This window comes from Vipera berus (genome assembly GCF_964194415.1).
Source record: "Vipera berus genome assembly, chromosome: 1".
NCBI classification, from domain to species: Eukaryota; Metazoa; Chordata; class Lepidosauria; order Squamata; family Viperidae; genus Vipera; species Vipera berus.
Window position 1 is genome coordinate 147,640,116 of NC_138202.1, and position 22,103 is coordinate 147,662,218.

The 22,103-nt window shown below is 37.4% G+C and overlaps 1 protein-coding gene across 3 annotated transcripts; it reads right to left on the reverse strand.

The window, feature by feature from the left end:
• Positions 1-3,322: 3,322 nt before the first annotated feature.
• On the reverse strand, positions 3,323-21,597 carry ARL5A (ARF like GTPase 5A). 3 transcript variants are annotated; one of them, XM_081314119.1, is made up of 7 exons: positions 21,066-21,597; positions 18,656-18,806; positions 12,125-12,185; positions 11,409-11,556; positions 9,942-10,025; positions 7,764-7,915; positions 3,323-6,405 (listed from the first exon to the last, which is right to left on the reverse strand). In XM_081314119.1, exons 4-7 carry the CDS (start codon positions 11,550-11,552, stop codon positions 6,357-6,359), a joined length of 429 nt encoding a protein of 142 aa, XP_081170245.1. In that variant the 5' UTR covers positions 11,553-11,556; positions 12,125-12,185; positions 18,656-18,806; positions 21,066-21,597; the 3' UTR covers positions 3,323-6,356. The 3 variants fall into 3 exon arrangements, with proteins under 3 accessions (XP_081170245.1, XP_081170244.1, XP_081170243.1); XM_081314118.1 differs by lacking the exon at positions 21,066-21,597 and adding an exon at positions 20,039-20,162; XM_081314117.1 differs by lacking the exon at positions 18,656-18,806.
• Between the last annotated feature and the right edge of the window lie 506 nt (positions 21,598-22,103).

A 22,103-nucleotide genomic window follows, 5' to 3' on the forward strand; every position in this document is an offset into this window, starting at 1 on the left:
TGTATTAGTCATATTTTTAACTATCATTTTCGTTGTCTTTGTTGATTTTCAGTCCAGCTACCTCTCCGTATTCTTCTAATATTTCCATGTCTTATACCCGAATGTAACGGTTCCGGTAAGATAAATACGAGGTCATCTGCAAATGCTTGCAGTTTATAGGTTTCTTTCTTAATATTTAAGCCTCTAATTTGACTTTCCTTTCGAATCATTCTAGTCAGTACTTTGAGAGTAATAATAATAATAATAATAATAATAATAATAATAATAATAATAATAATAATAAGAAGAAGAAGAAGAAGAAGAAGAAGAAGTTGGAAGGGACCTTGGAGGTCATCTAGTCCAACCCCCTGCTCAGGCAGGAAATAAACATTAGCGGCGAGAGCGAACACCCTTGTCTTGTACCTTTCCTAATTTGGAAGCTTTGTGTCACTGCTCCATTAATTATAACTCTCACCTCTTGTTTATCATATATAGCTCTAAATATGTTTATTAAAAAAGTCCATATAGCCTAACTGCCTCAACATGAAATTCCAATTTACGTTGTCAAAGGCTTTTTTGTGCATCCAAGAACATCAGAGCTACTTGTTTTTCACTATGAATATCGTAGTACTCCAAAATATTCAAAATCATCCTCATATTGTTTCGAATTTGCCTTCTTGGTAGGAAACCATATTGGTCTACATGTATAAATCGCAAAGTGTGATCACCTGACCCCGGGGACACTGCAACCATCATAAATATGAGTCAGTTGCCAAGCATTTTTGATCATGTGACCATGGGGATGTTGTAATGGTCATAAGTGTGAAAAACGGTCATAAGCCACTTTTTTCAGTGCTGTTGTAACTTTGAATGGTCACTAAGTGAACTGTTGTAAGTTGTGGACTACCTCAAAGAAAAACGGATGGGTCAAGAAGATAATTAAGCAAGTCACAGTTGTATATAATAATCAGGTCTACAAATGAGAGGCGAGACATTTAAAGAGTAGCAATGTGTGAAGCAGAAGCAAGAACAGTTTACACAAAGATAAAAAGGAATAAAGAGGTATGGTGGAACGGCACTGGCACACATTAAAATAAGCTGTAATTTCTCATTTTTCTTGCATCGTGTCTGAATTTGGGCTTCCCCCCCCCTTTTTCTGTGTTTTGCACAAGGTTGCTTACCATGAAAGTGAAGAATGTGTGTTGTCAAAATTTATATTGCCAACAAACCACCCCGCCCCCATCTAAAGTGACTATGGGTCCAAGAATGAAACAGAGAATTAAAACAGTTCGTAAACCCCTAAAACAATACAGATAAAACAAGACAACAGTACACATTACACAGTATGCACACAGTATAACTACAATGCGGGTCCCAGCCAATGTTTTGCTCATTCTGAATAGTCTGAAGCTTGGTGAAATGTTGTGGCCAATACATCATCACTATAGTTCTTTGGATGCTGTTATACAATCAAAATGATCATTATTTATAGCAGGAGTGTCATGCATCATGTAAGCCAAGACAGCTGCTGTAGTTTTTATCACAAAAGGTTTCCATACTTCATGTTTAGCAGCAGTATCAACAACAGGATCAGCATATTAGTTTTATCGTGTGAGCTCATCATTCATTTATGAGGAAAAATGATGCCTGGCTTAACATTATAGTCAAAAGGTTAAATAGCTGAGTGTGGCTTTTTTTCCCTGTGCAGTCAAACATTGGTTACATTTATCTGTCAAAGCCACATAATTATTCAGATATCCTAATCCAGTAAATGATGTCCTTTCAGCAGGACAATTATAATTTGCTGCAACATTTGGTGGTACAACATCCTATTCATCAACCTTTGAGTAAGTATAGCTTATAGTTTCGGTCTTCGTTAAGATCATAGTTCAACATAAATGGACGGGCCACAATCATTAGGAAAAAAGCTAAAAAATGACAAGGAAAAAAGCTAAAAATGTAGAAGATACAAGTGGTGGAAGATTAAAAAAGGAGTATCTAAAAACAATAATATATACAGTGCAAAATAATAAGCTAAATATTTATGAGACTCAGAAAACAGTATAAACAGAAAACTGTATAAAATGGTAATCTACAAGGATGAATATTAGTAAGGTAGAGGAAAGCATGTATGTATATAGTATATGAGACACTATACAAGTAGTCCTCAACTTGTAACAGTGACCAAAGTTACAATGACACTGAAAAAAGTGACTTATGATTGTTTTTCACTTATGACCATTGCAGTATCCCCATGGTCATGTGATCAAAATTCAGACGCTTGTAAACTGACTCATATTTATGACTTACATTCAGATACTCGAGAACTAATATATATTTATGATGGTGTCCTGGGGTCATGTGATCCCCTTTTGCAACCTTCTGACAAGCAAAGTCAATGGAGAAGACCGATTCCCTTAGTAACTGTGTTCCTAACTTAACAACTGCAGTGATTCACTTAACTATGGCAAGAAAGGTAAAATGGGGCAAAATTCAATTAACTGTTTCACTTAGCAATGGAAATTTTGGGCTCAATTGTGATCATAAGTCAAGGACTACCTGCATCTAACATGGAAAAGTAGGTGAGACATTAACTCTACTTTATAATAATGAGTATCAGGCACAAGTAATTTCCCATGGATTTGGGGTGTTGCTGCCCAGAAATTTGATTTTTATCCTGCCTTCCTTTATTATTGTTTATAAATAACTCCAGGCAGCAAACATACCTAATACTCCTTCCTCCTCCTATTCTCCATAAACCATACCTAACCCTAACCCATAAACTATACCTTTACAAATTATAAAAAACTAAATTAAAAATACAACTAAACTTAACCCTGAAATATTAATATTTGAGAAGCATTCATTTCCCTCTCCCCTAACTAAACTAACATTTAGTTTTCTCTTTTCTAACTTCCAGCTGTGCCATAAAATTTTGTGATTCTTTTAAAAAGGTCTTAAATAAAAAATGCTAGCTGCAATAGTTAGGGTAGTCTTTGTTCCTTCTGAGCGGCAGCTTTTACCGTACTTTGGAAACAACATGCAGACTATTAATCATTCATCAGGGATCACTATCATGTGCATTACATAGCTGTTTACATAGCTATTGATTGTATGATTCGTCATCGCCATCCCCAAGTGAACTTTACCACTGCCAGCGAGCAAGTTTAACATACCTACTGTTTCATACTTCTTCTTTATAACAATATAACTTCCCAAATAGTAAGATTTACTAAGCATATTAAGCTCCGCAAGTCTGACAGGTCTGTCATCAATAGTTAGCATTAGTGCGGGCCACAAGGTTTGCACGCTGGTTTTACAGATAAGACAGACTACATTTATCTTTCTAATAATCCTTTATTTACAAAATTTACACATTAAGTAGGCATTACATATAGGCACAGAATCAAGCATGCAGCCAGGGCTAATTTAAAAAAAAACAAACTTAAAACGGTAAGTCATTTCTTTCAGCAACCTAAATCTAGAAACTACTTATGTTCAGCTTGCCTTGGGTATATTATCCCGATCTGAATCTTCCACTCTACAGATTGACATCAACCAAGTGACCATCATCATTCACAGGTCCTATGGAAGTACAGGGCACTTAATGTATTTATATATATGGAGAGAGTGAACAACAGATCAATTTGAAATTAATGCTCAACACACAGCTGTTCTGTCCAAAGCCTGCTTTGGATAAAAATATGCAAGAAAACAAAAATGGGCTTTAGCTTTGAAGAACTGATTGATAACATTTTGCTCTAAAATAAGATTAATTATCCAAAGGCTTTGTATTAAGCTTTCTTCTAACCTCTTTTCAGTGTGTCCAACAGCCCATTGCTAGTTGATTCAAAGCTGAAATAAAGTACAAGCTTTGTTTTTGTTAATGCTGAGAGTTAGTAAAGTATCAGAGCTGGACTATGCCTGTGGGTTTGTATGCTTTCAATTTTACTGAAGTCATTGAAAACAGAGGGTAAGTTACCCTTCTCACAACCACCCATTTATTCTTAGTCTTGAGAGTTGAGACAAGAATGTCAGAAGGAAATCGGTTCCCATTTGGGAACTCATGCACTCCCATTCATACTTGCTAAAGTTAGTAAGGGTATTTAATAAATTTGATAACTTGGGTATATTCAAAACGTTTACGCATTCTACTTCAGTTTTAACTATGTTTATGTTTATGTGGAAACATAATTGTCAGGGCATTCATCTGATGACAGGTGATTTTAAAAAAAAAATGTGTAGGAATCAAAGTAGCATGGAACCACTTACAAGAGGTTTAAATATTTGTTTATGGCTCTTAAAAACATCCACAGCAAACTGATTTCAAAGTTAAGTTATTTCAAAACCAGTTTGTTATAAAATGTTCAAAGAAAACTATGATGTGCCATTTTTTTCTCCTGCCAAATACTGATATGTAGTTTAATGGCACTACTAATTTTAAGCATGTCTCCAATAAGAAAAACTGATGAGCCGTTGTACAAACCAGCCAGTGTATTGAGCTCCAACCATTTAAATAGTTAATTGCTTTGATCCAACTTGAAATATACGGTGCAAGTTACATTTGATGCCTGATTTTTTTTAAAAAAAAGGAGGGGAGGTGTTTGGTTTATCTGGTACTAAGGATACACTTGTTTCTAAATAACCCCCTAAGCCTGGAAAGAATGCTAAACACAACATTCAGAAGATTAAAATAGTATCTCAAATAATTTGTATTTTCCTATACCAGGCACCAACTTATTCCCCTATCCACCTTTACAATCATTGCAGCATAAAGTAACAGGAAAATTAGTTTATTCATATTTTAATGCACTTCCAAGTTTTGAAACAGGGAAGATATAAAACTGGAAAACTGCTTTGTAGGATCCATGCATTTAGTTTAAATTTTCACTTTCGGGAACAGCTGAATCAAGGCATATAAACACGCACACACACACACACACAAATGGATACACAATTGGGATATTCCTAGAAAAACTGAAAAGCAAATGGCTCAATGAATAGGCTACTAACATAGCTGTCTATATTCTTTGCCCCCTAGAAAGCAGCAATGGAATTGATCAAAACCTAGCTGATCTTATTTATTAAATCAACAAGAGTGGTCAAGATTTCTCATTCAAGTGACTTTAAGTGCAACTTAGTGTAATTACGCATTTCTGGTCATTTTAGGTGATCACATAAAGAGCACACCCCCAATTTCCTCAGAAGAAACTCCAAGAGACATATACCTATTCTGTGAAATTCCTAATTGGTCTATTTCTTTTGGATTAAACCCACCATTTAACTTCAACATTACACATCGTGTTTCAAATGGAAATGTTCTATACATACATTCTATGCATGTACAAAGATGTTTGCGAACCACGGTGCATATTTCATGCAACTCAAATGTTCTATTTGAAGCAATGCATATTTCAGCAAATGCAATCAAAATGTAAACTTCTAAATAATAATACATTGTATCTTAATTCTTTTGTGGTTGCTTTAATCTGCAGGATATACATAAAATAATACATAACCTGTATTTTTATCTCAGTTGGTTTTGAGTAAAACATAGTATCCCCCGCCTTTTTAAATAGTATCAAAATTCAAATTTGACCCCAAACCTACTGCCACAATGTGATACAAAACATTCCATGCACAGTGTTTTGATGACTTGGTTGAACAGTCTCATCATCCTGTCCAACTAGCAGCCCCTCCTATGTATCCCAAAGCCTGCTACAGCTTCACCAAAGATTGAGACGGGTTGGAAAGTAGATAAAAGAATTTGTCCTGACAGAACCTACTCGGTCTTCAGACAAAAAAGATTGGCTGTAACACATGGAACTCAAATAGGTCCAAAGTGGCTCAAATCACATACTGCCACTTACGGAATACTATGGACAGAATTAATGATATTAACCAATTTGCTCAACAGATTTTAATCAAGCTTATAACATGAGGTATAATTACATAAAACATATAGTTCACATATAGGAACATGTTTGCACTTCTGAAACGCATCCCAGTTCTGTTTCAACACTAGACAGTCAGTACCTGTACCACTGATTTTCTTTTCTGATTTGTGGAAATAATAGTCAGCATTTCAATTTGGTGAGTTAGACTAGAATAATAAAAAGTAAAGGTTAAAATTCCTTCCTTGTATTTGATCTCCGCACATTATTTCTTGATAAAAGAAAAGCCAGCCACAGTATTTAAATGTCAGTTCAAAGAAATCATCAAAGGAAGTCAAGGCTGAACTTCCAATTGTTTTCTCTCGTTTGAAATCCCCTTAGGTAGCAAAAAAAAGTCATCTTGTTTTTATAAATATACATAAGCCAATAATTCACAGCCAAATAGCCAGTTCTCTTTTGTACAATATTTGTGCAGAGTTAGAATCATCTGATTTTAAGTCTTGACATCATCCATTCAAGTCCTTGGCATAATCTGTAAAAAAATTAAACAAGTATATAACTTCATTAATACAGATCATGTGTGACAAACTTCAAATAATAGCTAAGGGTTTTTTTAGATATATTAAGGCTTCCATTCTAATAACTTTACAAAATATATGGAAATCATATAAGCTTCACTAAAGTAATATGCCATAACCTGTAACACTTTCCATTTTGAAATCCAGGGACAGATCTGAGTTCGTTTCTGGTAGGGAAAATATGGTTTAACTGCCTCCAAAAGTAGACAAAGTCGCACCAAAGTTTCACCCCAGTTACTCAGGAAGGGGTGGATGATTTTGTCACTGCGTTTTTTCTGTTTGTCAGCTACGCATGTCTCACTCTTTTTCTGCCAGCTGCATAGTAATCTTATCAATGTAACCAAGGTGATTGTCACATGTCCAGCCATGTTATGGTTTCAATCTGTTTTTTGCTATTAAGTGCGCATGTCTACAAAATGTTTTTCTCTCTTTACTTTCTTCTCTTTGTATTCTGTCTGATGAGAGGATGTAGTCAGTTAAGTTCTTTTTTTGTTTTCTAATTAAAGTTTTATATACAGTAGAATATGCCTTGGTTTTCTTTATTTTTACCTGATGTTTACCATGCGTCAAATGAACCACGGTTCATCGCCCTCTGATAGGGAATTATTGATTTATTTCCCTGACAGATTTTTCTTCTTCAGATTTTTCTTCCTCTGATATCAACCAATCAGTCCTCCTAATAAGTTAGTCACAGAAACAGGGGTTACTCTGATGGGAGCAACAGGGAAGGGGTGTGTGTCTTCCATCGTTTGCAGCTGTGTCGCAGCCTAAATTTAGAGCCACTGGATTTGACCTTATTTATTTCTAATGCAATTTTTGGATTATAATTTATTCTTCAGTTGAAGGGAAAGTTTCTTCAGATACAAATAAGTATTTTTCTTTGGTGATTTGCATGAACTCTGGGATTGTAATATTTAGAAACGTCTGAGAATTTGACTGATTTTTGCGTGCCTCGCAAAAAGCTGAGAACTAAAGTTATTAAAATATTTAAGTGGGGAAAAAATAACTTTTCTTTTTTAAAGAGCGAACAGAAACAACCTCTTGTGTGGGGAAGCTGACTTGTTTACATTATCAATTGTAAAACTAAACTTTGAAGGTCGATTACCAGAGCACAATATGGCTACTCTAAAGGAAATATTTGATTTATGGAGCGGTGAAGTGCTTGAACTTTTTAATTCTTTACAGTAACCAGAAGTTACTACTGGTGATCAACAAATGCCTTACTTATATCTGCAGACCTTGGCATGATCTCATTACTTTATGTAGTAGATCTTTATTAAAAAAAAGTATTCACAAACAAAATACTTCTTACCCTTCGCCAGTAAGAGCGCAGCATGCCTGGATGTGCCACTGGTGATCTTTAATAGATGTTAGTTTCAGGAACTGAGAAATTTCAGCTACCGTCATGCAGTTTTTAACATCCTGTTTGTTAGCGAAGATGAGCAAGCCTGCTTTTCTCAAGTCCTATAGTAATATATATATATCCTCAGTTTAATTTCTCTCCTGTTATACCACTAAACTATTATAATATTCATTGTTGTATTTAACACTTAGATTTAAGTTAACACTGATTTGAAAAACGCGGTAAACCAACACAAATTCTATCCAAAATCACACCAGAGCAGCCCAGTGTCAAACAATCAGAATTTAACTAAAAGGTCACTTCCAGCAATTCTAAGAAATATTTTTCATTTAAACTTGAATGACTAAGACGATAATGAACCATAGCTATGGCATACTGTCAAACATCCACTCTTTTTATATAATGTAAAACGCCTGGCTGAGGAATTCTGGGAGTTGAAGTCCACAAGTCATAAAAGGGCCCAAGTTTGAAGACTCCTGATGTAGGGATATCATTGTTCAGAGAATGTTGGTTCACTATTAGAAAATATTGTGATGAATGCAAAACCTAAATACTAGCAACTTCTTAGAACAAAGGACAAACGTTTAGTATTAAATTATTTAATATTAAATATGGGGTTAAGAAAACCAAGATCATGGCATCTGGCCCTCTCAATTCCTGGCAAATAGATGGGGAAGAAATGGAAGTAGTGACAGATTTTATTTTCCTGGGCTCCAAGATCACTGCAGATGGGGACTGTAGCCAAGAAATTAAAAGACGCTTGCTCCTGGGGAGGAAAGCCATGGCAAATCTAGACAGCACACTAAAAAGCAGAGACATCACCCTGTCAACAGAAGTGCGTATAGTCAAGGCTATGGTCTTCCCAGTTGCAATGTATGGCAGTGAAAGTTGGACCATAAGAAAGGCTGAGCGCCAAAGAATTGAGGCCTTTGAACTATGGTGCTGGAGAAGACTCCTGCGAGTCCCTTGGACTGCAAGGCGATCAAACCAGTCAGTCCTAGAGGAGATCAATCCTGACTGCTCTTTAGAAGGCCAGATCCTAAAGCTAAAACTCAAATACTTTGGGCACCTAATGAGAAGGAAGGACTCACTGGAGAAGAGCCTAATGCTGGGAAAGATCGAGGGCAATAGAAGAAGGGGACGACAGAGAATGAGGTGGCTGGATGGAGTCACTGAAGCAGTAGGCGTGAGCTTAAATGGACTCCAGAAGATGGTAGAGGACAGGAAGGCCTGGAGGAATGTTGTCCATAGGGTCGCGATGGGTCGGACACGACTTCGCAGCTAACAACAACAACAATGGGGTGAGTGGAATGTTCATTATGCTGTCTATACAGCTGTTGGTTTGCAAGTATTTGAGGTAGGGTGTGTGGATGGACAGACTTCTTTCCTTCAATGCTTATGACTTCCTATCCAAATGTGCTGATAATATTCCCCACCCATTTGCAAATGGATAGCAAATCTGGCATCTACCTTGTCAGTCATACCAACTGAATTTAATTTCCATAATACAGCGTTTACAATATGAGCATTTAAAAATAATGCTTTGATTTTTGATCCATTATCAAAAATTGTAATGTGCACAAAACCTTCCTTTCTTTCAACTTAACATAATAAAAAATAAATGAAAGAGAATCATTTGACTTCTTTTATATGGCACTTTTATCCTAATATCCTAACATGGTCTAATATGTAGGTGCTATCAAATAAATGCAAATACCATATATCACTTCTGCTATCATCTCCCAGAATATACTTACTTCACACAGACTATGCTTGTGACAGTTTTAATAACAAAGCGTATCATACTTTTCCTTTCTCTTGAAATCTGGGACTGTTATTTTGGAAAACATAGATACTAATTTCTACAACTACACTTTATTATTTCCTTAAGTAACATGCAAAATCTTTTTTAATTTGTAGTGAAAAAGTCAGTCATAATAGATATTGTACTACTCTAAAAATTATTATTTAATCTAAAAGTTCCCCAATCTGGGTGGAAACACTTTTTTTAAATACCATTCTGGAGGTGATTACCAACATGGAAGAACAATCAGAAACCAGTGACAAACTTAAGTATCAGTTTAGAAATTGTTTCTGTGTCAGTCAAATTTTTAAAAAAGTACTTACCTCATGTGCTAACATTTTATACAGTTCTTCTTTAGTTACAGAAATTCTCTCTCTGTCTGTGCTATCCACAACAACTATCACAAACTGTAAGAATCAGAGATATTTGTAAATTAAGAATGTCCATACATATCTTGAATCTTAATCAGAGAAAGATTGAGGCTGTCTCCATAAAGCAAACCCTTATAAGAACATTATAATATTATAACACAATTATAATATTGCAAGAATTTATGATGGCACACTAAATGAAACTGCCCAATCCAACAAGGAGTTCTGTGTCATTTTCTGGGGAGTGTATCCAATACGCAATTGCCATATTTTTGGCAGCTGCATTGTTTAACAGTATTCTATTAAATATTAGAACGTCATAACTACTCATCCAAATGCCCAATATAAAAAAACATTCTTAGAAAATGCTAGCCTCACAACCTTGTTTTTAAGTAGCACCTAAGTTGTTAGGCTTTTGTTTCTAACCCAGTAAAAGATACATGTATTTTTTCTGGCAGTACCTTAATTTGTATTATTGATTCCATCTTTTTGTTTAATGTATTCTTTAGTTCACACTGATCCCAAAGACAGCGTGCTACTATGAGTCTGTGGCCTTCTGCTCCCCAACAGCTCCAGCCAGCTTAGTCAGCTAGTGAGGAACGTTTAGCTCTCTTCATGACAATTCTGAAATAAGGTTCAGGACACAATCTTTCCTGCACTATTTGAAAGATACTATACGATTTTTCAATTAGCTAAATCTTATGAATAATATAATTTCATAGCAGCTTCAGTTCATAGAAGGTCGGGTGTCATAGTTATATATGTCTGTCACATATAGGTCTAATGTATATGTTCTCCAAGTCTTTTCAAGAATTGTAAACCAAATAAATTACAGGTATGTCTTGAAAAAAGAGGAAAACCATCTTATTCCTCCACATGCATGCACATAAGCACACATGCCCACACACATCCTCTTCTCATCTACAGGTTGTTGGTTCTGTCTCAAAATCTGCCCTATCATTTAACAGAAAAGTGAATTCTAATTTTGAATTTTTTAATTTAATTTTTAATTTAATTTTTTTTTAATTTTAATTCTAATGTCAAAGCACTTTCCCTCCCAAATGTATCTACATCTATTTTAAACGTGTATACATTTCTTGCCAAAAAGTACTTTTTAACTCTAGAAGTAGGCACTTTTAATAGGCACTTTAAATTAATAGGCTATTTTAAGTAAGCAAGTTCTTCTGTTTCATTTTAATATCAACAAAGCAAATTATTGATTCATATCTTAACGTTTCATATGAAATAACCCTCAACAATATATTTTAGAGTCGCCACATCTGGGGTAAAAATATACAACCAACCATTACAAGGCAGCAAAGAAAACATTTGCTACTATCCAAAAGTTGTCTGGGTTGCTGTACTTCAGATATGGAGCCCCTACTTCCAAGATTTCCCCTGTAGGGGTTATGCTCTTACCTCAGTATTTGTATAATATGTGTTCCATGATGATCGAAGAGATTCTTGGCCTCCAATATCCCACATAAGAAAACGTGTATTATTAACTACAATCTCTTCCACATTGCTACCTATTGTTGGGGAAGTATGCACTACTTCATTCATAGAACTGCAAAAGAAAAAAAAATCATTTTCTTTTCTATGGTGATAGTGATCTAAGTTATAAAAATATATTTGCATTTATTTCTGAACTATTTGTAATATTATCCTACATATTTCAGTAGAATTGAATTCTGAATAACTGAGCACAGAATTTAATTCTTTATTCCTTTGGTGTAATTTTTTTTTGCAACAGTCTTAAAAATAAGAATGATTCATTCTATTCTAAATTAATAAAAATAATTATATTGCCAAATATGATTATTTGCAAATCTTAAAATTTCCTTCTGGGCAACACTGCACACTTGGGTGATGCTGAAATTTTCAATTTTTTCCCTCTTTATTTGAAGAAATGTTTTCTTGGTTTTTTTTTATAATTTTAATATCTAACGCCTCATTTAGGGCTTACACTGTAATTTTAATCTTTCTTGAAATCATGAGGTTGTGGGATTATACATACATACATACATACATACATACATACATACATACATACATTTCAGCCTATTGCTGTCAAGGGCAGCATTTTAAATTGACAAGGCAATTCAAATCACTTGTTCATGTTACTTTATACTTACAACTGATAAAGAATAGTAGTTTTTCCTGCATTATCAAGCCCAACTATTATCACTTTGTGCTCTGCAATGAAAAAAAGAAAAAAAGATTGGTTGAGCATATGGTCATGTTTCACACCTCACACACCCTTGCCACTGGCAAAAATGCTGGAGCTGATGGGAAATGCACCCCAAAATATGTGGAGGTCACTAGGTTGCCTGTCTCTAGTCACACATTCACAGATTCCATAATCGCCTATTTAACTGTTTTTAATGTGAACTGTACAAATAATCCTTGATTTATAATCGTAATGGAGCCTGCTCATTAAGTCATAAAGTTGTTGTCTGAGCTTGGTTGTTCTCTAGCACTGATGATGTTAGCTAGTTTGATAACGAAACTCCTGCGAGGAAACAACCAAGCTAAAGAGCAGCAAAGACCCTACACACAGACACTGTTTCCTTCCATGGCAATTATTTCTATCTCCGCTCATATAAATCATGAGCACGTGGAACAGAGAATTTCAGCTTATCATACTACATCACTACCTGTATTAAGACCACCTTGGAAATAAACTTCCAACACATTACAGGTAGTCCTCAACTTACAACAGTTCATTTAGTGAGCGTTCGAAGTTACAAGTGACTTGACCATTTTTCACTTATGACCATTGTGGCATCCCCATGGTCATGTGATTTACATTCAGATGCTCAACAACTGATATATATTTATGACGGATGCAGTGTCCCGGGGTCATGTGATCACCTTTTGTGACCTTCTGTCAAGCCAGGTCAGCGGGAAGCCAGATTCACTTAACTACTGTGTTACTAACTTAACAACTGCTGTGATTCACTTAACAAATGTGGCAGAAAGTTGTAAAGTGGGGAAAACTCACTTAACAAATGTCTCATTTAGCAACATACATTTTGGGTTCAAATGTGGTACCTGTACAACAATGTATATACTGCTCAGGTCTCTGGATGTTTTTTTGACAAAGAAATGATTATCCTATAACAAAGAATGCCTGGGGACTTCAGAGTACTAATAAAATATTGAGGTGGCTCCACTGTCATTAATACCCGCTCTTTGCCTAATACGTATTTTTTGTTTTTTACGTTTCTATAATTCTAAAGCTTTTAATAGTAATTGTAATAATTTACAATGTTTTGTAAATGTTGTTTTGTATGATATATTCATTAGATATTATCGGTTTTGTTTTCTAAATGCGGCCTAATATATAGTATGTAAAAAAGGTAAAGGTAAAGGTTCCCCCGCACATGCGTGCTAGTCGTTTCCGACTCTAGGGGCCGGTGCTCATCTCCATTTCAAAGCCAAAGAGCCAGCGCTTGTCCGAAGACGTCTCCATGGTCATGTGGCCGGCATGACTAGACGCCAAAGGCGCACGGAACGCTGTTACCTTCCCACCACAGTGGTCCCTATTTTTCTACTTGCACTTTTACGTGCTTTCGAACTGCTAGGTTGGCAGAAGCTGGGACGAGTAACAGGCGCTCACTCTGCTATGCGGCACTCGGGATTCGACCCACCAAACTGCCGACCTTCTGATCGACAAGCTCAGTGTCCTAACCCACTGAGCCACCGCATCCCATATAGTATGTAAAACAAACCAAATAAAATATTAGGTATTTTTTGTGTTTTCAATTTTATTCTTTCAAAATGTATTCCACACATTGTTATTATGAACTTTAATTTACTTTCTGAAGTTATTCTTCAAATGTCAAATGACAGTTATATACAAAATTCTGGAGACCCAGTAGTAGGGTACAAAAATTAGACAATTAGACAAATGTATAAATTACAAGCCTTGTCAGCATATCTTTCAACCAAAATTTAGCACTACAAAAACCGACAGCAGGTGGTCTTGGTTTTCCATACCACATCTGCAGCATTGCCAAAAAGTGCAGTTTTACAACTTCCTTTTAATTTTAAATTAAAGCAGTCGGTTATGACACCAGAATCTACACAAATTCTAGTTATTATTAACATGGTACTGTTTGTAAACCACGTTTTGCAAATTTTCTGGTTTTACTATATCGCATCAAGATTAACCACTATTTCATAGATAACTTTTAGGAAATAGAACATTACATTCAAATAGATAAAATTTGCATTTTGATTATTATATTTTGTTGTGAACTGAGACAAGGGAATTCTTGGTTACCTAAAGCCTGAAAATTATAAATATCAAAGGTTAAATTGGAATATTGATGAGAAACTAAAAATTGGGTAAAAATTAATAACAGGATATGGATTGTTTATGAAGAATGAATGTAATTAAGATACATATAAGCTAAAATATTATTGATAAATGTAATAATGATGTTTTTAATAAGTTGATATAAGAACTGTACTAGCTTGAATACAAGACAGTAAATGTTAAGGGAAAAAAGAAAAAATATCTGATGTTGTAACTTGAGATCTGTACAAAAGATTTTGTTATCTAATTATTGATTAACCCAGTCACCACGTTGCTTTTTAAATACTTAAATGTAAAAATTAATAAAATATTATTTAAAAAAGATTAAACACTATTTCAGATTTGGAATCTAAAAAAGAAATACTCCGCATTTGCCCAGGTTCGCCTGGTGCGCCAGTTGCGCCCCTATCTGGACCTATCACTCATGCACTCGTTACCTCTCGGATAGATTACTGCAATGCTCTCTACATGGGGCTGCCCTTGAAGACCACCCGTAGGCTTCAGCTGGTGCAGAATGCGGCCGCGCGGGTAGTGATGGGAGCATCCCGATACTCCCATATTACACCCCTCCTGCGTGAGCTGCATTGGCTACCAGTTGTCTTCCAGGCGAGATTTAAGGTGCTGGTACTTACCTTTAAAGCCCTACATAGCTTAGGCCCGGGATATTTGCAGGACTGTCTGCTGCCGGGGACGACTTCCCATCGCCCAGTGCGCTCACACAGAGAGGGCCTCCTCAGGGTGCCGTCAGCCAGACAATGTCGGCTGGCGACCCCCAGGGGGAGGGCCTTCTCTGTGGGAGCACCAGCCCTTTGGAACCAACTCCCCCTTGAGCTTCGGATGGCCCCGGACCTCCGGTCCTTTCGCCGCGACCTCAAAACTTTCCTTTTCCATCAGGCTGACCTGGATTGACGATGGGTTTTTAAAATGTTTTAATCTTTAACTGTGTAGTTAATTTATTTTGGGGCTGTTATTTAATTCTTTTTTAATTTTTGTAATGTTTTTATTGTTGTTAGCCACCCTGAGTCCTTCAGGAGATAGGGCGGCATATAAGTCCCAAAAATAAATAAATAAATAGTAGTAATAAAGGCAGAGAGTTACTGTGGTTTCATAGTACTGAACCATAATTCAATTCTACATTCAAATTAAACCAATAATAACCCTAACACAACATTAGTTCCTTTACTTTGATTGTTGGTAGAAAGAGTTAGTGCAGATATTCAATTAATATTGTTTTATCTATGGAGCCTCAATTCTCTCCCCACAGTGTGAACTGAGAATTGAAGCAAAAAAACACACAATTAAAAAAAAATTCTACCAAGCACATCATTTTTTAGATATTCAGATAAATTTTCTACTGAGGTTCCCTTAATGTTAGAATTCTTTGAAATATTATGATTAAAATCAACTACATTACTTTAAATGGAGAATATAAGAAAAAAATCTGTATAATTTTTTAAAAGTGGAAGCACTAGCTTCAAATAGGATCCATAATAAGTTATGGTTATATATATTCCACTAAAACTGAATTCAGATGTCAGATTAAATCAGTTTTTAATATATTTGAAACAGAAATTTTCTGTTACATTTCAGTTAACTACTTTCTTCTGACAGATCCATTATATGCAGAATTATATCAGACAACTTTTTCACCAATGCACAATGCAGAAAGAAAGGTGCACTTCAAATGTAGTATTTATTATTTTCACACACTGGTTTGCTGTCTTGGTTATATGTGAAAGGTACTACTGAAGTGGACTGGACTAGGATAAATTTGTTAATATAAGTAATCCTCGACTTAAAAAGTTCATTTAGTGACCATTCAGTTACAACAGCACTAAAAAAATGACTTATGTCTGTTTTTCACACTTACAACAGTTGCAGTCAAGTGATCAAAATTTGGACCCTTGGCAACTGACCCATATTTATGAGTTTCAGTGTCCCACTCATGTGATGACCTTTTGTGACCTTCTGACAAGCAAAATCAATGAGATTCACTGAACAACTGCAGTGATTCACTTAACAACTGTGGCAAGAAAGGTGGCAAAATGGGGAAAAGTTCTCTTCATAACTGTGTCGCTTAGCAATGGAAATCTGGGGCTCAGTTGTGGTCTTAAGTCGAGGACTAACTGTTCTTGATCTCAAAAATTTAACAAGCATCAATTGCTTGAAACTGAGAGTCCATAAGTTACCAAAAGACCATGTGCACACTGCTATGCCATCATTCCCCAAGAAGGCCCCCTCAAAAAACCCACAAACACCAACAGCTGAATGGTACACAGCTAGAAAAAGCATATTGCCCAAATTACTGGATTTTTTTTGTCTCACACTTGTTTATATGTATGGCCCTTGGTTTCTGAACTTGTGTTAGACAAGGGGGGAAAAAACTATTTTATGCAACTAGAATTGATTTAATGACTGCTTATTTCCATATGAAATAATGTTAAATTTTCTCAAATAATGCAAAACGCCTAAACATACAGTTAAGTATTAAATAGGCTCTTTAAAAAACCTAGCTTGCTGGGTATTTCCTCATTTGTGGTTCTTCCTGTCCAAACAAGGATATGTAACTACAGTGATCCTGCATTACTATGCGTATTATTTAATAATACAGGGGTTGGATTCTGAAGAGAAAAATTTCAACTTGTGCAAAATATTCTTTGGTTGGGCTGTTTACTAATGGCTCTTTGGCAGTTTCTTGATTGGGGTACTGCTTACTTGATTGTTGGTCTGAAGTTGACCTTGGAGATAATCTATGCTGATCTGAGTGCTGATTACTGATGGAGAGATGCTGGAGCCGCCTTCTCTTTTGGGCCTCCCAGAACAGCCCAAGCAAAGAATCCCTAAGGCTGCCCCCACCCACACAGACAGGCAAGACACCAGAATATAAACCAGGGGTCTTTAAACTTGGCCTTTTTATGACTTGTGGACTTCAACTCCCAAAAATCCTCAGCCAGCATGCCTGGCTGAGGAATTCTGGGAGTTGAAGTCCACAAGTCATAAAAAGGCCAAGTTTGAAGACCCCTGATATAAACTGACAGCAAACAGTACTCCTTACTAGCACTGATGAAACAAGCAAGCTCAGAGTGCACCAAGGACCCCTTATTTCAATCCTGAGCTACAAATATTCTTCTTCATTCATATCATATGCATCTGTCCAGGATAAAGGCTTTCTTTCAAATATCTTATTTCTCTAGGTAGCTTTACTGGTGCCCATATTATTACTTTTTGGTACCAGATTAATATATCTCCCCAGACATTTTCATACTGTAATACCCAGATTTTGGCAGTGGTGTATTTTTTAACTTGGTGCTAAATGGTAACGATCTAGTATTGGAATTTTATCATATTTTGACCAACGCTAGATGCATTCACTGGTTGTTTTATGTAGTGCACAATTTTATTTACAGATAGTAATTTTACAGTATTTTGTTTTGAGTTTTATTATGTTATCTTCTTGGAGACACTAACTTGATGGCACATAATTGGTAAGTTTAATTCCACTGCAATATATCTAAATAATTATTTAATAAATAGCTTTTTATTCTAAATAATGGAATAACTATAATGCAGAAGTGCAGATCAGCTGTTGTATTACATTTAAAAGCAATCATAGTAGTTACCACATGACTGACAAGGTATGTGCAATAATAACATGAACTAATTTCTCTCAATTACCTCCTAAGGGAAAGAAATAATGGCAAAGCAATGACACAGGATGCTTAAAGATTAACATTAAAATTTTCTTCTGCAAGACCCAAACATTTGAATATTTCAACTTTAAGTGAAGCTCAAACAGTCACTAGTCTTCATGTGCCTGACAGTATAAAACATTTTATTTGCAGAAGTAGTCCTCAACTTACAACCACAATGGAGCCTGGAATTTTGATCATAAATCATTGCAGTTGAGGATTGTGACTGGGCTCCATCATAAGAGCAATTTTACAATGATCATAAAGTGAGCCGACAGTTATAAAGTTAATCTCATTGGGCAAATCCATTCTTCCAAATGGCATTTTTTGCTGGAAACCAGCAAACATTGTGACAAATCACAATCAGTTGTAAATGTGAGCCAGTTGCCAAACACCCAAAATGTGGTCAATGATTGGGGGAGGGGGGAGCAGCAGTCATAACTTTTGAGGACAGGTCGTAAGTAACTTTGGAAAAGTCCATCATAACTTTGAACGGTCATTAAACAATTAATTCTATATCAAGGATACTGTATATATAATAACATTATCAGAGTTTTTTTAAGTCTGAGAAGCATAAAAGTAATGGATGAAATAAGTCAGTCTTACAGTTTCAGAACAATGTATAAGTTGTCTATGTACCCAAACATACATACAGCAGAATTCCTATTTGCCCAATTCTTCTCCTTTCAGTTAAGGTCCTATTACAGCATTTCAATTATTGATGGGGCAGAAACAAGAGAGCTAAATCCTCAGCTCTCAGAGTTGGTTTCAGGTGGCACCTGCTCAGATAACACAGCTCAAACCCTGCAAGAAGCAAACAGTGTTTTTCCCCCTTAAGTACATAAAAGATGAAAACAGAAAATAACCAAAATCAACCTCCAGAATTCTGTAGATAAAAGGTAAATACTGTATTTAGAAACTCTTATCTAATTCTTTCACACTGTCCCTCTGAACTATTTCCATATGTTTTTCAAGCTTGTTTTCAAAGGAAATTCTGTATTTGACAAACAAATGTATGATATTCCTTAACAATTCGTTATACTACACAATTAATACTATTCCGTGATTCTTACACTATTTTATATTTAATAAAGGCTTGATGATACATGTTTAAATGTAATTTCAATACATTAAAATGAAGATTCTGTAACTTTATAAACTATCTTGTTAAACTACAAACCTGTAGCAAGCCCAAACTTATCATTTTATCATAGCCTTAGTGCCCACCTAAAAAAAAGCCAGTATTACATCATAAATCTCTCTCCTGACATTCAATCACCATAACTTATTTTTATTTTATTTTTTTAATCCCATTTATATCCCGCCCTTCTCCGAAGACTCAGGGCGGCTTACACTCTAAGCCCAAATCAATGTGCTTAGCAATAGCCTTCATTCTATGTATATGCCTGCTTATTAGGGCTTTCGCCCCCCCCCCAAGCGGCATTATTACAAAGTCAGCTTATTTTGGCACACTTGAAAAAATATTTCACCTAAGAAGGTAAAAAATATCCTGCTGAATTTGACTACAGGCCTAATAGTCCAGCAAGATGCATATGAAAAGCACACAAGGAGCAAGCTGGTTTAAAGAGGAATTTATCTGTTAACATGTTACTATTGCTGTGCTCCCTCAGCCTCCACTGAATAAACCACAATGGTGAAATCCAATGTTTCTCTTTATTTTTTAAGCAGCAAAGTAAGGTTCAAAACAGTATCCCAAACCACTATGTCTTTACTGTTAAAATTTAAGCCAACATGGGAGGCATTCTGGAAAAGAAAGCGGTAAACCATCATTTCAAGTATCCCATGTTTTCAGGGCTATAAGTATGTAATCTATAAAAGGTAAAAACAAAGTGCCACAAGTGGCTGGCCAAGGTGGTTATTAACAGTGTCACGCACTGCTACTATACTGCCTTTTCTAATACAGTAGAGTAGAACCTTGATTCAACTGCTTTGAAACTCATCACATTTGATACTCAACGCATTTTGACATGAGAATTTTGTCCCAGTAGTCATCATTTGTTTGGTGCTCAACTTACAAGCTAGAACTTGTTGGTATTGGCTGCCTTGTGACACACTACATTATTCCTTTTGGGGAAAATATGTTTGCACTCAGGCAGGTTGTTCCACTGGTTAATTGTTCTAACTGTCAGAAAGTTTCTCCTTAGTTCTAGGTTGCTTCTCTCCTTGATTAGTTTCCATCCATTATTTCTTGTCCTGCCTTCAGGCGCTTTGGAGAATAATTTGACTCCCTCTTCTTTGTGGCAGCCCGAGAGATATTGGAACACGGCGATCATGTCACCCCTCGTCCTTCTCTTCATTAGACACTAGGCCAGGGGTAGGCAACCTTGGCTCTTTTATGACTCGTGGACTTCCACTCCCAGAATTCCTGAGCCAGCCTGGCTCAGCCTGGCAACATCACCCTTTCTCCTCAGCATGGCTGGCTGAGGAATTCTGGGAGTTGAAGTCCACGAGTCATAAAAGAGCCAAGGTTGCCTACCCCTGGACTAGACATACCCAATTCCGGCAACCATTCCTTATGTTTTAGCCTCCAGTCCCCCTAAGTCATCTTTGTTGTTGCTGTTCTCTGCACGCTTTGTAGAGCAGGGGTCTTCAAACTTGGCCCTTTTATGACTTGTAGACTTCAACTCCCAGAATTCCTCAGCCAGGCACGCTGGCTGAGGAATTCTGGGAGTTGAAGTCCACGAGTCATAAAGGGGCCAAGTTTGAAGTCCCCTGTTGTAGAGTTTCGGCTATGGGGCTCTAACTAACTCTGACTTCTTTCCCCCCAAAAGCGGTGCTGGGCGTTTCCCAGACGCGTTGCAACTCAGCCTCCACAATCCCATCGGCCAACAAGGCCAGGACGCGTTGGAGAAGAAGCCCCAAAGCACCCGGTTTGGCAGGAGGTTCCCGGGATTAGACGCCGGGAACCGAACCAGGACGCCTTCAAAGCAGTCTTCTCCTCCTCCTCCCCCCGAGCTCCCCCCCTTTTTTTTACAGGGGTCGTCCTGGCTTCCACAGGGCCAGGTCAGCCTCCCCCCCCCCCGCCACGGCCTTCCTTCTCACCCTGGTGGTTAAACAGCCTCCATATCCGGGTAAAGAGGATTCCCATGCTCAAGCGGCCGAAGCTCTGGCTGCCCCTCGGCAGCTCCCCGCGCCCCGCAATCTCGGTCTTCGCGCTCTTCCGCCCGGGCACAGCCCGAGGCGGCTCACTGTCGGGCCCAGCGCCCCGGCAGGGCCCCGTCGCGTGGAGGAAGAGCAGACAACAACAAGCAGGCCGACGCGGACGAAAGGAAGCGGTGCAGGCCCCGCGCCCTCGAGGCCGTCGCCGTCGTCGTGGTCACCCGCAGCAACGCAACCGCGCGCCCCTGGCCGCTCCTCACGGACATTGCCGCCGGCCTTGCCGCAACTTCTTAAGGGCCTCCTTCTTAAGCTTCGCTTATTCCGGGCCTAAGCGGTCTTAAGGGAGAGGACGGCTGCCGTAGAATGAGCCTCGCCGGACACCGTCCAGGAGGCGCGTAAGGCGCGCGCCGGAACAATTTTGCCGGGCCCACGGGCGCTCGCTCGCCCGCCCGCGCGCGCGCCTCCCTTTCTGTTTTCCCTGAGCGCCAGCGATCTATCGCTTTTTGGGGTAAGAGGACAGATGGAGCAAGCATTGGTAGGCGGGGCTACAGAAGAGGGACGCTCATTGGCGCGCTTGAGTTCCTCGCTGACGATTATAAACCCAGAAATGCTGTCTCTTCGATTAAGCTCCTTCTTTGTGATTGGATGAGAAGCGCTCCTGGGCGGAGCTTGGTTAAACAGGCAGGTTCGTTACAGCTGGGCTTGGGGCTACAGGGAAGAGCGAGGCTGGGTGTCATTTAAAAAAACACGAAACAAAACAAAAGCGGCGGAACTCGATTATCGCCGCCTTGTTTCGATAACTTGAAGGAAGGAAATGCGGTTACTTCTGAAGGGGGGAAAAAAAGCAGTTCCTTCAAATGTATTATTTTCTGATCTATTGCTGATTTGGTCCTTGTATCGCACAGATCCTGAGGCTAAGAGACAGAGATTTGGAAATACATGTAGAGTATATGTAAAAATAAATCTATGCATTTGTATCTG